The sequence below is a fragment of the Ascaphus truei genome, chromosome 5 (genome assembly GCF_040206685.1).
Source record: "Ascaphus truei isolate aAscTru1 chromosome 5, aAscTru1.hap1, whole genome shotgun sequence".
Taxonomy (NCBI): domain Eukaryota; kingdom Metazoa; phylum Chordata; class Amphibia; order Anura; family Ascaphidae; genus Ascaphus; species Ascaphus truei.
The window spans coordinates 296405832-296423790 of NC_134487.1; the positions used below are offsets into that span (position 1 = coordinate 296405832).

At 43.9% G+C, this 17959-nt stretch overlaps 1 protein-coding gene across 3 annotated transcripts in view; it reads right to left on the reverse strand.

The window, feature by feature from the left end:
* EFCAB6 (EF-hand calcium binding domain 6) overlaps positions 1–17959 on the reverse strand; it is a 164172-nt gene that overhangs the window by 3187 nt on the left and 143026 nt on the right. The window contains exons 24-30 of one of the 3 annotated variants that reach the window (XM_075602790.1): positions 15910–16105; positions 14458–14649; positions 11155–11379; positions 10639–10875; positions 9249–9423; positions 4345–4508; positions 2828–2977 (exon numbers count right to left, since the gene is read on the reverse strand). In XM_075602790.1, coding sequence (XP_075458905.1) covers positions 2828–2977; positions 4345–4508; positions 9249–9423; positions 10639–10875; positions 11155–11379; positions 14458–14649; positions 15910–16105 — 1339 coding nt within the window. Of the gene's footprint in view, positions 1–2827; positions 2978–4323; positions 4509–9248; positions 9424–10638; positions 10876–11154; positions 11380–14457; positions 14650–15909; positions 16106–17959 lie in introns of all 3 variants that reach the window. The other 2 variants (XM_075602789.1, XM_075602791.1) reach the window with 2 other exon arrangements.

The following is a 17959-nucleotide window of genomic DNA, read 5'->3' on the forward strand; positions in this document are numbered from 1 at the left end:
GCCAGTGAGACCTCTGGCTTTTGCGGTCATGTTAATCACTTCAGCAGCGATCACTTAATCAAGTGTTAATCACTTGACCAGCCTCACCCCCGCCTGACACACGGAAATAGAGGGGACTCCACTTCTGCTTCCAATCGGACCCTGAAAAACTAGCACTGTTCCATGACGTGCCTCAGGGCTCTTCACCTGGCACATGTGCAGTCGAAGGGCCTTGATGTGACCCTTGGACTCTCAGCTGTTTAAGCTAAATAGTATGAAATTAGCAGGAGCAAAGTGCAATTTTTCACACTAAAACGCACTTTTAAGCAAAGGTAATGTAATGTAAATTAAATTAAAATGTGGTACAGATCTTATACAAGTGATGCCCCCTTTGGTACTACTACTGAGTTAAGGGGTTAATGGCTCTACTGGGTTAAGTGTATGGGCTCACGCAGGGCAACACCCCTCTCCCCACACATGGTATAGAGTGACATGGCAGAAAAGAAGCCACGGCCACTTTGTGTCTGGCGGACCCATGACGTCCCTATCAGGGTATATATATAGTCAGCCCGAAGGTTCTGTAACTTAGGTTCCTGGGAGTGATTTTTGGAGGAGCCTCACTGTTAATAATGTAAATATGTTTCCTTGTATAGGTGTGTAGTAAAAATGATCTGTCCCCGTTTTTTTTTTATATATAGTCAGGGAAAGTGCTATACCCCGGTAGCAATGGCCATGGTGAATCCATTTGTTCAGATACGAGGAAGCCTATATCCAAAAGGGGTTCCCCAGATAGGAACTTTAGGGCATAGTCGGATGGGCCCAACCCGAAGGTCCGTACCTAACTCAGACCCAGTCTGCCCAGAAGTATCAATCGGTGTACAGTACCGGGATACTGCTCCCGAAGGAGTAGAATGTCGGCCAAAGCCCGCAAGGAGCTCACTAGTAATGGGACAGTACAGACGCTATACAGAAGAGGGACGCTTCAGCGAACCCAAAGAGAAACAAACCTAAGTACCTCCCTAGCGTACCGAGGAAAGATGCAAAAAGTATAAACACTGTAAATATATCAGTAAATGGGAATAGAGTGAAGTGTGTCTAAGTGTTAAGAACATTATTATTATTATTATTAATAAGAACAGCTGTTAATAAAGCTCCTGTTGTACCACAAAAGTACCTGGCGCCCATAATTACTCCATCGGCCTATCTACGCCGAGCCTGCACGGACCCAGCACCCTGACAAGGTATGGGAGACCGTGTAAACTCGCTAAGAGCCGGCCAGGGAGGGTTACACATGCTGACAAAATTATGAACTATTATCATTTCCATGTTTTTAAATGTACCAAAAATTATATTATAATAAACTCGTGGCCCTTCGACTCCTACATGTTTTCTGGTCTTGCCCCTTCGGAGACCAAGTTGAAGAACCCCGACGTAGCAGGTATGTCCCTAGGAGAATAAACCTGTTTGGTGCCCTCTGTTCCCGGTGGAGTTCAGAATTACCTGCTACAATATGTCTGAGTTTATGAGAATGGAAAGGTAACCGTTACTGTGCTTTTTGGACATAGCTGGCAGGTGACACTAAACATGCTCGTTTTGCCTGTGGATGATTGGGCTGACTGCGCTATTGGTGCAGATTGAAATGGAAGTGGAGCCCCGTCCAGTAGTGAAAAAAGTTAAAAGGTTTAAAGTGTGTATTTGCATTTAAAGCAGCACATTTGTATGGGGCCTTCGGAAATGCACTGGCTACAACATAAAAAAAAACATGCATACGTAGGAACACATTGTAACAATTTGAGGAAGTCTATTCACTAAGCTGTGGGAGCCAGTATTTAATATTAATTAATCTGAATAGCCAATGATAATGGTTATCACACTTTAGTGTACAGACACTATTATTCACAAACTCTTCTAATACAAGGACCAGGGGACACAATGAAATCGGCTACCATATGTATACACTTTTATACTCACAACACGCACACGGAACTTATGGAACACACTGCCCTTACAGTAAATAGCATCAAGAGGTTTAATAGAGGATTATATCTATTCATGGGGAGAAGCTTTATACTGTAAGTAGCTACCGGTTAGATAGAATCACCTGCCGGCAGGGAGCGGGTGACGCTGTATACTGTGATCTCCCAGGATACTGGGTTTGATGGACCATTTGATCTGACCCAATACTGGTAACCAGTAGGGGGAAACCAAGACTAATTAGTACTGTAATTACTGTGGGTTATAAACCTTTATGTGGGGGGGGGGTTGGGGGGGAGGGTGCAATGCAGAAGATCACCAATTTTAGGCATGGTGACAGTCTGCAGATTTTGTTTCTATAAGTACTTTTTTTCTATAGGAGAAAGGAACAGTTGTAGGCTGAAATTACATAGAGATCTGCACCATCATTATACCGTGCGTCGTGTTCATTTTCAGGGGTGAGAGGAGAGTGGAAAAAACAATGTTCTTCTTCTCAGACGGACCATACTGTTGGTAGCACTGAACAAGCCTTTCACTAAATGTAGCTTTTTCATTGACAATTAACCGTAGTGGTATAAATCAGGGGGGCTCAACTCCAGTCCTCAAGCCCCCCCCAACGGATCAGGTTTTCGGGATAGCCCAGCTTCAGCACATGTGGCTCAAAGACTGAGCCTCTGGTTAAGCCACCTGTGCTGAAGCAGGGATATCCTGAAAACCTGACCTGTTTTGGGGGAGGGCGGGGGGTGCACGAGAACTGGAGTTGAGAACCCCTGCTATAAATGATTGTTAACCAATGAATACATTCTGTTACAAATGGATGTAATCTTACATTGTCTTTTGACTGTTCTTCTGCACCACACATAATACTACGTACCTGTCTGAAATCCTGAACATTGATGTACCCTGTCCGTGCATTATCGCAAGACTGAAATGTTCTTCTCATAGGTTTCCAGGAGTTATGTATCTGCGGCTGCATTCTCAACATCGCATCTAAAAACAGTGGGCCGTGTACTCCTGTACTCATCTAACAAATAACAGGAAAGGAAAATCAATGTCCAAATACACATCTGGTTTGTAATAAACAGATCCAAAAGCAGAAAGGCAGTGGACACTCAAGAAGTTGAAGAAAAAGATTCCTTTATTGGATGACATATCCTACGCGTTTCGGTTCCTGCTGGGACTGAAACGCGCGGGGTATGCAACCCAATAAAGGAATCTTTTTCTTTAACTTCTTGAGTGCCCGCTGCCTTTATTCTTTTGGATCTATTCACAACATGGGATCTACTACAGGAATAGATCCCTGGCAGCATTTGGTGCATCAGAACTATTACGGGGGTGTAAGCTCAATAACCATTTTTAAATTGTAATAAAGAAAGAAAGGGAGCGAAACGATTGTCTTATGGAATGTAATGATCATTTCAAAAGTCCTCCGTTATGGACATTTTATTTGTATATATTCCTTTGGTATGAAATATTGTAGGGGTTTCAGGGAACAAGCCTGTATTTTATGATTATATTTTATGCAGAGGGAGTCAAGCACACCAAAAGATATGAAAGTAAAGTGAATGCAAAAAGGTAATTTTAATGACTATACAAGTCAAAGTATCCGTTTCGGTTCAGTGCACCTTCATCAGGGGGGATTCTTTGACTTGTATAGTCATTAAAATGACCTTTTTGCATTAACGTTTCTTTCATATCTGTTGGTGTGCGCGGTAAATTGGTAAATTCTAAACTCGGAAGTATAATGTTTCCAAAAACAGCAAGCTTTTACACTTATCATACGGAGTTGTAAAATAAGCAGATTTAAAGTAGAATATGTATATAGAAGTGTGATCACACGGTGAAAAATACTCACACATTGCAATACTATACATACTGTACATAATACTCACATTGTAATACTATACATACTGTATATAATACTCACATTGTAATACTATACATACTGTATATAATACTCATATTGTAATACTATACTCACTGTATATAATACTCACGTTGTAATACTATACATACTGTATATAATACTCACATTGTAATATTATACATTCTGTATATAATACTCACATTGTAATACTATACATACTGTATATAATACACACATTGTAATACTATACTTACTGTATGTAATACACACATTGTAATACTATACTTACTGTATATAATACTCACATTGTAATACTATACATACTGTATATAATACTCACATTGTAATACTATACATACTGTATATAATACTCACATTGTAATACTATACATACTGTATATAATACTCACATTGTAATACTATACATACTGTATATAACACTCACATTGTAATACTATACATGCTGTATATAATACATTGTAAAATAATCATTTCCTACATACAGGTATTTGCGGTTTCTGCACCTTCATCCTTTGCAGGGGAGCGTGTTCGTGCGGCTTTGGCCCAAGCATCACATTTCGGAAAAAATCAGGGTATGAGAATTTGCCACGGTTTCTTATAGCGTATTTTATTGTTAACTGATCAAGTTCTTCTTCAGCCATATCCATGTTAAATCTTTCCATCACCCCTGGAAGAGATACAAGGTAACAACACGTGGGGTCTACTTACAAAACCAGAGGCATTGCTAGAAAGACTTTGTGGGTTTTAGACTCTCAGGCTGCAGAAATCCTATAAGCGCACACTGTGCTAATGTTCATTAATAAATGGTCGGACAACCTTGCCCAAGGAAGCCACACACAGTAACACAGACATTCTAAGGCCGACATTATAGTGTGTGTGCGTGAATGGCGTCGCGCGCGCCTCTATCTGGAGTGATCCGTGGCCTTTGAGTTTTCGATGACGCGCGCGAGGCGGAGTCGTGGTGTCACGAGGCTGGTTCGCCCTCATTGGTTGAACCGCTCACGTGACCCGGCCGTCGCGCGATAAAGACGCATTTATTTTTTTTGGTTGCCTCTAAATTCTGCTGCGCCGACGCTCTTTCAACGCTCGTGCTCACTATGGCCGGCCCTGTAGGGTAGCTGCACTTTGTTCGCAAGGTTGGATGAGAGAAAGTGCGGTTTGGGGCACAGTTGCATTAAATGTCGGAAACAGTTTCTTACATCTGGTGCAGATTGTTAAAAGCAAGAAAGTGATGTCCCCTTCAACTTGGTGGATTGAAGGACAATATTGATGCACAGAGGACAATGTCATATTTACTGTATCATTACAATATATGTGTGTCCTGTAACTCCTCCCTAACTCATTCTGATGCATGTGCAGGTGGCGAAAAGCTTGATACATTGACAAAGTATATTTAATAAATATTAATGAAATAAAATGTTTTTAAAAAATTCCAACGTTTTCTTTAGTATTTTATTTATATTTATTATTTCATATTTATAAAAATATATGTTTTTATAAATATTAACTAAATAGTATTGCACTTTGTTATTTATTAGATATATTATTTCATATATATTTTGTTGAAATTCTATACCAAAACCAATAGACTTTAGGCAGAACAAAAACAAGATAGGGGATATAACTTCTAAAGAAGGGGAAGAAACCTTCCAAAATAGGGCACTCAAGGGTGTGCACACACATTTTTATTAATACACCACATAATAACAATAGCAGTTAAAAATGCATCACAATCAAACAAGTTAACAAGGAGCACGGTTAAAAACAATTAAAACAGAGCACACATTTTTAGGGACCATAGTAACAGGAGCCGGTCATGTTGGTATAGAGAATAATGATGTTGAATTATCTAAATGTTTGGGACAAAGGGTCAATATGACCACATGACTAGGGGCTGGCCCAGATTTTAGCCTGCGGGCCAAGGCCAACCACCTGGCCAAAGAATCAGGCTGCCCACACACACACACAATACAATAAACAAGCTCTATACACATGCAAACGCACAATAAACACGATCACCAACTACACACAACATATACATATGTGCACATATCAGATACACATACCACACATATGCAGGCCAGATACACAGAGCGTAAAACAAACTATATATATATGTCCCAATCACACATGCACCTTGCACAACACATACTATGCGTGCACTATATACACATACATCGATGCACTATATAGATACAAAAGTGACACTTTGCCATTATAGTCACTCTCCATACACAAAACACATACATATACCATATATACACCAAGACACCCCTGGCCAGCCCACCCCTGCGCACGATGTTCCAAAAATATAAGAGATCATATACAGGCATACCCCGGTTTAAGGACACTCACTTTAAGTACACTCGTGAGTAAGGACATATCGCCCAATAGGCAAACTCAAGCAAATAGGCAGTTCGCGCATGCACCTGTCAGCACGTCCTGAACAGCAATACCGGCTCCCTACCTGTACCGAAGCTGTGCGCAAGCGGGGAGACTATAGAGCCTGTTACACATGCGTTATTTACATCAGTTATGCACGTATATGATGATTGCAGTACAGTACATGCATCGATAAGTGGGAAAAAGGTAGTGCTTTACTTTAAGTACATTTTCGCTTTACATACATGCTCCCGGTCCCATTGCGTACGTTAATGCGGGGTATGCCTGTAATGTACAAGCATTTTCAATCTGATACTAGTATAGCAACAAAAAGGGACCATGTTGTGTGTGTTCTTGTGGCTATTGTAGGGCACGCCCATTAATGGAAAGAAAAACAAATCTTTAAAGAAAGCACACATACCAACATCTTTCCCATTTCTCATTATGCTAATTGTTCAATATTTCATATTTTGTTCATGTAAACAAATATATGCGGGTATGACATCTAGACAATTAGAATAGGGTGCTGGTGACATCTAGACAATTAGAATAGGGTGCTGGTGACCTCTAGACAATTGGAATAAGGTGCTGGTGACCTCTAGACAATTGGAATAGGGTGCTGGTGACCTCTAGACAATTGGAATAGGGTGCTGGTGACCTCTAGACAATTGGAATAAGGTGCTGGTGACCTCTAGACAATTGGAACAGGGTGCTGGTGACCTCTAGACAATTGGAATAGGGTGCTGGTGTGCTCCAACATATTTGTAATGTTAATAGTGTACAGAAGGATCTTCCAAATCGCAAGAAATTTACCAGTGTCACCAGACATTGTCCACTGAAATATAATATGAAGTGTAGTATACAATCAGCATTTGGGATTGCTAACGGGTCCTTTGAGACCAGGGAGGGTAATTTGGAGAAGTCGTCTCTACTTCTGTATGAAAATCAATTCATTTTCACTCTTAACAGTTACTCCCTGTGGCTTGAATGTAGAGATACATTTGACATGTTTTCCGTAATTTGTATATTGTGATGTTATTTTTTTATAATTATTTTATTAGTATAACAAGAAGAATACATACAATTAGCAAAAGCGCAATTAAAAAAAAATAACAGCATATACTGTACCAATATTGTGATGTTATATTACATTTCACTATACATAAAACATATTTATTATTACAAATACTAAACTGTTTATATTTATTTGGTGCTATGAGGGGAAGTTATATAGGGCCAAATAAATGGGATTTATAAACGACTGGATAAACCCCCCAACACAGTCAGGTTTTGGTGAAACGCGCGTTGGGTGTTCATGCAGGCTTGCACACATACCGACCATGAGGGGAGCCGCCGTGAGGGGTACATGAAGGTTGTGTGAGACCTGGGAGTCTTAGGCTGCGCTTATAGTGCTGACGACAGCGACGCGACATCGCCGTCGCGGTAAAACAAAGTGACGGAGCGATAGTGCTACCAGAAATCTGGTAGTCACCGATATTTGATTTTTTTCGGCGATGGTCTCCCCTTGCGGCCAATCGGGAGCTTCTCCGTGCCTCTGCCCTCCTCTTTTATGACGTCATCCGGCGACGTCGCGTGAACTTCAAATACAACTCATCGATATGGCGACGGCATCGGTCGCGTCGCCGGCTGTATAACCGACGGCGACGCGACGTTGCATCAAAACAAATGCATTGCCGCCGTCGCGTGCGCTTATAGTAATTGTGACGCGACGACTTGTTCGCGATCGCTGGAAGTCACCTCAATTTGATTTTTCCAGCGACCGTAGCCTGACGTCGCGTCGCTGGCACTATAAGCGTAGCCTAAGAATATATAGACAGACTTCAAAAGTAGTCACTTACCAATGGGATGAGTGATGGACATTATTTATATATTGTAATACCTCTATATTGTTTTTTTTCTCTTCTCCTGATTTTCTCTCTCTTTTATTATGCTTTGGGTAATATCCTGACTGATATATAATTCTTTACGTTTCTCACGTTGATACCCAGGTACATACTGTACTATAAATACAGACAATTCTTGTGAATCCCTGGGGATAAATTTGCTTCTGTTTTGTCTACGCTTGTTAATTAAGCTATTGGGTCTATATTTGTATGAACTACACTACAGGCCCCTTTTACTATTACACCATAACCCTTGTTATTGTGTGTGCCTGTTTTAATTGTTTTTAGCAGTGCCATTGTTATTGTGAAATATGGACTGGAGGGGGTCTCTGAGAGTGGAATTAATTTTGTTTAACAGGCATCCATCTTGTCTTTTGTATGTCCCTTTTCTCTGTTATATGTCAGTATGCATGTTGTTGAGAGTATTAACTTTGGTCCAGGAAGGGATATGGACTATGCCTTGTTGCTCAAACACTCAAGTGTTTTGGTCAGCTAAAGATGAATTGACCTATGGAGTCAGTCTGGATAGATAACATGACCTGTAACTTGATTGGCTTAGAAGAGGAATATACCTTGTATACTGTGTGATGTCATTATAATCTGCCCAGCAACCAATGTATGCTATTGTGTATAAGAACTCTGGGAGAATGGCTCTCAGTTAGAGTCTCCCAGACTTTCCTGGTGAGGATCCTCCAGTATAGTGAATCAATAAATGACTCTATATTGAACCTGTGGTCCGTGTGCGAAGAAGCGGACATTCGCATTATTAAAATGGGAATATGCATGCACACCCTTGAGTGCCCTACTATAGAAGGTTTCTCCCAATTCTTAAAGGGGTTATTTCTCTTCTTTTGATTTTCTCCCTAAAAGTCTGTTCTGGCTTTGGTTTTGGATTACAACAGAATATAAAATAAATATATATGAATATATTAAATAATGATAACATGTGTACCTTTCTGTGCTATTTAGTAGTAATGCTCCATTGCAATTGGTTTATGAACTATCTATTTTTAAACTTTAAGTAGAACCAGAACCCCAATTTTTTTTTTTTTTGAGGCATAATCAATAGCAAAATTAAATCCCGGATCTAATGAACATTTCTATCTCAAACGTGCACATACCTAAGAAGTCTGAAGCTGTGATTTCCCCGACTCTTTCAGGATCCTTTTCTCTGCATGCTTTATGTATCTCTTGCCAAGTCTTTTGGAGATTATTTCTGAGCTTGTTTTCTATCTGTTCACAATTTATAAGCGGTGACGAGTGCGCTGCAGCAGTTCTCGGTCTCCGAATATCAGTCTGGAATAGAAGATAGATGGTCGGGAATGTCCCGCATGATAATACATTTCTTCCATGTTTGCTAGTACCCTTATAATATTATTTTTCCACACACCGCGAATACATTTTAAGCTACGATTATACCTAAACTGAAGGGCGCCAGCCCTATACGGTGACGTGAAGAAGATAGGCGTAGATAGAGCACAACTCCAGACATCCTGTGGTAAATATCCAGGAAAACAAACCAGGCCACTCAAATAGTAACAAAGAGGTTAATTAATGCTGGCTAGACATACAGGGAAAAAGGGGACTGAATGAACGCACCTACGCGTTTCGTACAGGGGTACTTTATCACCTGTACGAAACGCATAGGTGCGTTCATTCAGTCCTCTTTTTCCCTGTATGTCTAGCCAGCATTAAATAACCTCTTTTTGTTACTATTTTGGAGTGACCTGGTTTGTTTTCCTGGATTCTTACTACAGGATGACTGGAGCTGTGCTCTATCTATGCCTATCTTCTTCCTGCATCTACATCAGATGGATTGCACGCTGAAGATTTTGTGAGTGCCCCTTGGACAGTACAGGTAAAGTGCCGCAGTGCCTTATTCAAATCCTGTCTCCCATGGACATTGTTCCTCCTTAATACTATTTCTGATTGGGTGGTTATATTGTGTACATCACTGTGGTTGTCTAAGCCGACTCCACCAGTCACATTCCCCTTCAGTTGTGTTATATTCATTTGGGGGGCACTCCACTACCACTGGACTACCAATTATGGACTTATGATGTTATTACCATATGCATACGGAACCTGGTTCAATTATTGAGCACCACATACACCACGTTTTCTCTATACGGTGACGTCACTGCTATGATCCGCCAAAGCGGCAAGTTGAACTGCAGGCAGCCGTAGGAGACAGGGAGGCGTGGCCGTGACTGGTTCGCCCTCATTGGCTGAACCGCTGACGGGACGCGCCCGTTGCCTGGCTAAAACAATTTTCCAAGTCTCCTCACCAGTCTGCCACTTTGCAGTTCGGCGCTGTGTGGCCGTCGCTACAGGTATGCAAAGTTTCATTTGATTCATGCACTGTGTTTTTCGGCCGCCAGGCGATTTTAGGTATAAATCACAGCCTTTGGCGTGTTTTATTTTTTCGCCTCATGCATCGTATATGCATTGATTTCTGTCTTTCCGTTTAGTTAGGGCCTTTAATCACAAGTGAGACAATGTAGCACTTACATTGGATTTATTCAAAACAGATGGTGCTGTTTTTGGGCGTCGGATCCGAGAAGGTGACCTTGATGAAGTTAGGTCATGTTTAACTGGGGAAGACGGCTTGGGATATTTTTCCGTGTCGCTAGCTAATAACATCCGCAATGGAGTTGCTGGCATTTCACAGCTGAACCTCTTCAAAAATTCATGGTATTTGAGATTTCCATAGGAATTAAGAGGCAATATGTGCCAAAGATTTTCAAACTGTAGCAAAAGAGAGAAAAACATGACAGGAAAAGAGTGAAGATACTTTATAATAGAAGGGAAATTAATTAAAAGGAGGGACGTGGAACTGAACTCTATTTCATCATTTTGCAAGAAAGTAACGTTTGTGCAAGTGCATTGCAAATCGTAAGAGTAAAACAAAAATATACGTTTGACCTCGAAACAAGACAAAAAGCTCAATTACTCTAAAATAGAATGTAAGTATGGACTCCTAGCTACTAATCACCTAGGTTGCAGAAGAAGTTCAGTACATCTTACTTGGTCATCGGTCAGAAGCATGACGTTCCTGCTGAAAATGTCTCTGAAGTCATCCTTTGAAACGACATCTATGTTTGCATAGTCAATGTTTATAAAGTCCTGTGCAATGGTGTAGAAGCGAGCGACCACGACTTCCCGCATGCGCGCCAGGATGTCCTTCATCGACAGCTCTTGAGTGGACTTGGGTCGGGTGACTTTCTGCACTCTCTCAACCCAGGTGGAAGGCTAGGAGAAACCAGAGGCAATCCGTGACAGAGCGAGGCAAAGACCACTTTGTTTTCTCCTTTCAGTGCCAGAGGGGCTGAAAACTTGGCCACTAAAGCCCTCAAGGGCCACCAACAGATCAGGGGTTTAAGGATATGCCTGCTTATGCAGAAGCAGGGATATCCTGAGAACCTGACCTGCTGGTGACCTTTGAGGACTGGAGTTGGCCACCCCTGGCCTAGATAATTGCAAATAGATGAGTACCACTTGCTACAAATGTTTGAAGCTGTTGCTCTGTACTGGAGATACATGGTAATCAGGCGATCAAACCGCAAGTATAATGTGAATGTCAAGAAAATCATAAGCAACACTGGTCTTCAGGGTGAAAAGCATGGGCGGGAGGGCGGCGGCGAGTGTGTGAAAGGCAGAGGCGGAAGGGCGGCGTGAGTGCAGGCGGCAGATGGGTGAAAGGCAGAGGCGGGAGGGCGTGCGGCAGCCAGGGGTGGGAGGGCGGCCGGCAGGTGTGTGAAAGGCAGGTGCGGGAGGGTGGTGGGTGGGTGAAAGGCAGGGGCGGGAGGGCGGCGGGTGGGTGAAAGGCAGGGGCGGGAGGGCGGCGGGTGGGTGAAAGGCAGGGGCGGGAGGGCGGCGGGTGGGTGAAAGGCAGGGGCGGGAGGGTGAAAGGCATGGGCGGGAGGGCGGTGGGTGGGTGAAAGGCAGGGGCGGGAGGGCGGTGGGTGGGTGAAAGGCAGGGGCGGGAGGGTGAAAGGCAGGGGTGGGGGGGTGAAAGGCAGGGGTGTGGGGGGTGAAAGGCAGGAGTGGGTGAAAGGCAGGGGCGGGGGGTAAAAGGCAGGGGCAGGGGGGTGAAAGGCGGGGGAGGGAGGGTGAAAGGGGGGAGGGGGGTGAAAGGAGAGGGGGTGAAAGGCGGGGGGTGAAAGGCAAGGGGGGTGAAGGGCGGGGGCGCAGGGTGAAAGGGGGCGTGAAAGGCAGGGGGGTGTAAGGCAGGTGGGGGGGTGAAAGGCGGGGCGGGGGTGAAAAGCAGGGGTGGGGGGTTGAAAAGCAGGGGATGGGGTGAAAGGCAGGGGCGGGGGGTGAAAGGCAGGGGCGGGGGGTGAAAGGCAGGGGCGGGGGGTGAAAGGCAGGGGCGGGGGGTGAAAGGCAGGGGCAGGGGGTGAAAAGCAGGGGCGGGGGGTGAAAGGCAGGGGCGGGGGGTGAAAGGCAGGGGCGGGGGTGAAAAGGGGGCAGGGGGGGCATGGGGTGAAAGGTGTGCGGTGGGTAAATGGGGGCAGGGGGGCACGGGGTGAAATGGGGACATGGGGGGCGCAGGGTGAAAGGGGGGGCGTGCGGGAGTGCGGCAGGTGGGATAGAGGCGGCATGCGGGAGTGCGTGCGGACAGGAGAGAGGGCGGAAGGAGCGGCGGCCGGGAGTGCTTGCGGCCGTGTGCCATGCGGGAGAGAGGCGGTGGGAGGGAGTGCGTGCGGCTGGGAGAGCGGGTGGAAGAGGTGGCGTGCGGGAGTGTGTGCGGCCGGGAGCAGGCTAGCGTGAGTGCGGGTGCTGATTTGGGGGGCCGCCGGCGGGCAGGAGCGATGCAGGGCGGGAGGCTGCGGGCTTTGTGTTGGGGGGGCTGAGTGATGCCGGGGTGAGGCTGCTGGGTTGGTGCTGGGGGGGGGGGGGCTGAGCGATGTCGGGGTGAGGCTGCGGGGTTTGTGCCGGGGGTGGGGGGGGCGGAGCGATGTCGGGGTGAAGCTGCGGGGTTTGTGCTGGGGGGGGCGCTGAGCAATGCCGAGGTGAAGCTGCGGAGTTTGTGCTGGGGGGGGGGGCTCAGCGATGCCGGTGTGAGGCTGCGGGGTTTGTGCTGGGGGGGGGCTGAGCGATGTTGGGGTGAGGCTGCGGGGTTTGTGCCGGGGGGGTAGGGGGGTGGGGCTGAGCGATGCCAGGGTGAGGCTGCGGGGTTTGTACAGGGGGAGGAGAGGTGGTAGCCGGCGGGTTCGGGTTTGATGTGGTGCGGCAGGTGAGGAGAGGCGGTAGCCGGCGGGTGTGGAGTTTGGGTGAGGGGGTGTAGGTGAGGCGGCTTTGGCTGAGGCAGGTCAGGACGATATGGATGCAGGGGACACACGGGGGGGGGGGCGAGACACACGGGCAATGACAGCCATGGACGGGCGGGTGGACAAACGGACCAATCAAATGGTCTACAGACACTCACAACCAAGATTTTCAGTTTTATATATATAGATGGACACATAATGACATCATAATCTTCCTTGCTGGTACTACAATCTAGACCAGGTTCCATTTTTTTAGGCATTAATATTTCTGGACATTCAATATTATCGAGCATTCGTGCTTTATTAGAAATGCTCTCCTAAGGAGTGAGTGATTGATAATAATGACAGCTGCTGAGAGGCTAATTTGAAGGTAAAGGGTGTGACTTTAACTCCTAAAAAGATAGTGTGGCTGGAAAGATGATATGACAGACAGCGGTAAGAAATTTCTGTGCAAGATTCGGTCATTGATTCTGAAAGTTAGACAAGTGATTTCTTTATGTGAAAGATGCTATTCATACAATATGCCAGATAGACAATAGACATGGTAACGCCTTATACAGAGAGAAACCATTCAGAATAGGGAATGCTTACGTACACTATGGTGTATTCTCTGCATACAGACTTAGCAGTATACTAGGTCAGTTAGGAGAGGAACACATCAGAGTGAAGAACAGGGATACATCAGGAAGGATGAGTTACAGGTTACCATCTTTGAGAACACATGTAAGAACTTGATTTGAATACCACATATCTGTGAGTATTGTTGAGAAATAGCTTGAATGCTGACATGTACAATCTTGGAAGAAGATATGACAAATGATTAAACACATGGAAATTACAGGCAGAAGTGACAAGGCGATACGAGGAAGTAATTTCCTTTGTTTTAAATGTCACCGTCCTATTTTCTCAGTTCTCAGCGGTCAGGTCTATAATAGATAATAATATAATAGATAGTTTCAGGGAAAATTACTGGTCTTGTTCTAAAACCCTTGATTTGAATAAGAAAAAAAAATGACAACAAATAATGATTTACTGTACATGTGGCAGTCCTTCATACCTCAGTACTGAAGACACTGAAACCGTGTAAGAACGCTTTCCAGTCTATTGTGTGATCCTCATTCAGTGTTAGTTTGCTGAGAAGGTACCTGAATTGCTTGTCCGTTAACTTAAAACAGAAACTGTCAATTATCTGGTGCAATTGAAATGGTTTTATTGTCCCCGTGACATCCTTATCAAAAGCAATGAATGCCTGGAAAATGTCAGAAGGATACGCATTATTTTCCAGTCACTTTGGATTAAAAAAAAAACATAGAATCATTTGCTATGACTTTCTTGTTATTAAGTGCCGATCATATACACAGAGCTCTGCAATGTGACTGTAATACCCAATGCTCACAGAATAGCTACATTTGATTTGTTTACATTAATAAAAGGCATCTAAAAGAGGAGATATGATAACAATATACAAGGAATCAATCGATATATAATAGTCAATACAAGGAACCTTCATGAGTACTATTCATCCCAAGGGCAGTACAAACAACACAGGGTCATCCCTGAAGTTTGGAGGAAAGGAGATTTCACCAGCAACAAAGGAAAGGGTTCTTTACAGTAAGGGCAGTTACAATGTGGGATTCATTACCCTTTGAGACTGTGATGGCAGATACAATAGATATCTTTAACAAAACGTTAGACATCTTTTTAGAAAGAAAAGGTATACAGGGATATACTAAATACATAACTATGGGAAGGATGTTGATCCAGGGAGAAATCGGATTGCCATTACAGGAATCAATGAGGGATTGAATTTCCCCCCTATGAGACGAAATAGGATAATGTTTCACCGGAGTTTACGTTTGCCTTCCTCTGCATCAATATACTGTACCTATAAATATAGGATTAATATCTCTGTTGAGAGGGTGGGGGTGGGGGTGGCACCGTTCAAACACTTTAATTTGATGAGAGAGAGAATATTCTCAAATACACCTTCAAACAACAAGGGGAGGCACACCTGTGCACAAACAGGTGCACACCTGAGAGAGATACCTGGGATGTACAGTATGGGTATTAGCAAATATCCCAGGTATCTCCGGTGTGCTCCTTTTTTGTGCACAGGCGTCCCTCCACGTCTCGTTTGAAGGTGTAGTTGAAGGGGATATATACAGTATACACAGTATCAACAATGTAGCATCCCCACAACCCGACACCAGGAGACCTCCTTGCTCAGAAACCTCCATACAAATGAGGGAATAGACAGTGATGAAAAGCTGCAGAAGGGACAGGGATGGTCTGCAGGCCCTTTCCGTTCTCAGATACAGAGATGTCCAACCCCAAGAACATAAATCTGTACGATCTGCGAGTTCTATGCTGCACAATGTCATATTACTGGGAAAGTACTGCGTTTTATCAGCGAGACTCGGTTTAAGAGTATGGGGGAGTGGACATTTCTGTTGATACTTTGTCATCATAAATGTAGTAGGTTGAACATGTTACAATGAGGGATTCATACCTTGCACAACACATCATATGAAGATGTTACCATGTCTTTCAGCTTATCTAGAGCCTTCTGCGGGCTAAGTGTCTGGAAGTTTTCCGAGGACACAATCTGTTCTTGCCTTTGACCATACGTAGAAGCTCTGCCATCGTCAACGGCTTTTAGGAAATCAAAATAAGAGATTTTGCTATCGTAAGCTTTGATTCTCAGCCTTAAAGAAACAGAAAATACAACAGGATTGGAAGAGGATTACATCAAATGTATTAATTCCTCACACTCTCCCTGTGTATTGGGAAATGAAGCCCAGTCTTTAATATCAAATAGCTCCAGTTCAGCTACTTATTCTGCTCCAAAATATTCAATGCAGATCATTTTAATGGTTTGGCAGAGTTTCGTTTATTCATCCAGCATAGAAAAAAGTGATCAACCCATTCACAGAATGTTATACATCTAACTTATTATTTGTGCATCTTGTGCACCCTTTTTGTCTACAAACAATAAATACTTTAGTAGGAGTTTCTTCGTATCTACCACTTCACGTACTTATTTGGGGGTTTTGACATTACAGGCTCCATCTTGGAAAAGGACACTAGCCTCTGAATGATTAAGGATTTGGCATTTGTATTATGCAGCTGGTAATCTTTCCTATAACACCATGTAAGCTGCAGCTTCTCCCCTTCATTTAAATGCTATGCAAAACTTCCCATTACGCTCTTGGGCAGAGTTTGATGTGTACTTCGTTACACACAGGGCATCCATCCGCCTGCAATTTGGAGAGTGTGACCAGTAGGAGTCACAGGGCTGCACACACAGGGCTCGGTTAATTCAGGGCTCATAACGTCACTTTACCCAAAACAGGAACATATGTTATTTTCCATGCGGTTAATACGCTTCTGCAAAGCTAATTATATGCAAAAACGGCCATTCTGCATTTCATTAGCATAGGCTCACGTTATTACAGAAGAATGTTGCGTTACCTTACAAGTATGTACGAGCGTTACTCCTATCCAGACCCTGAAATACCCACGTTGAGAAAGCAGAGGAGAGGGAAATAAGCGCGGTCATAACGCTGTGTTGCTTAAATCATACCAAACGCTGGTGTTACACTCACCCAGACCCCGTACACACCCTACTTCATGCTCTAGATGGGCGTAACGGTAGGTTTAGGTATGACCTAACAAACGTAATGTTAATTCGCCACGTTAACCTTAACGGACATTAGTGGATATGCAATGCTATGATAATGCGCTTATTTGCATATCATTTGCATGCTATTATCACCAACAATGCAATGCTCATTATTATTTTCCTTTGTGGATACAGCATTACTCTTATGACGTCAAATTAGGGTTAAGTGGGATGGACAAGAGAGTAGAGATGCAGGGTATCTAAAATTCGGCATTTCTGTTACTCTTTTCTTCTCCCTTATTTCAGTGTTAAAACTCTGCTAGAGATCTAAGTGCTGTAAACCCTCACTGGGTGTCTGCATCATATGTAAAATTAACAAGCACGACAGTGGCGTGCAGAAAATGGTGCAGTGCATCAAACACCTCGCCGTTAACCATGTCATTCAAACATAAAAGTAAAGGAAATAGAATCTCCAACATACACAATTGTTCATGGGACCTTGGATTGCAATAACCCACGGGTTCTCAACTCCAGTCCTCAAGACCTCCGCCTCCACCAGGTCAGGCTTTCGGGATATCCCTGCTTCAGCACAGGTGGTACAATCAGTGGCTGATTGAGCCAACTGTGCTGACGCAGGGATATCCGGAAAACCTGACCTGTTGGGGGGGTGGGGGGGAGCCAGGGGCATCTTGAGGACTGGAGTCGAGCACCCCTGCAATAATGCTGTGTTAAAATGAACACTATAAATATGCTGTAGTAAATATGTTGGACAGGCAGACAGTCATTGGGAACTAGCTGGCAGTCATGAACCAAATGAATATGGTGCACTGTGGTAAGTTTAAGTGAAAGTAAAGGCAACCATACAGTCCCAAACATCTGCTGCCTGAACATAGGGACTTGGCACTCGCATCAAGCAGCTGCCTGCCCTATGTAGCTT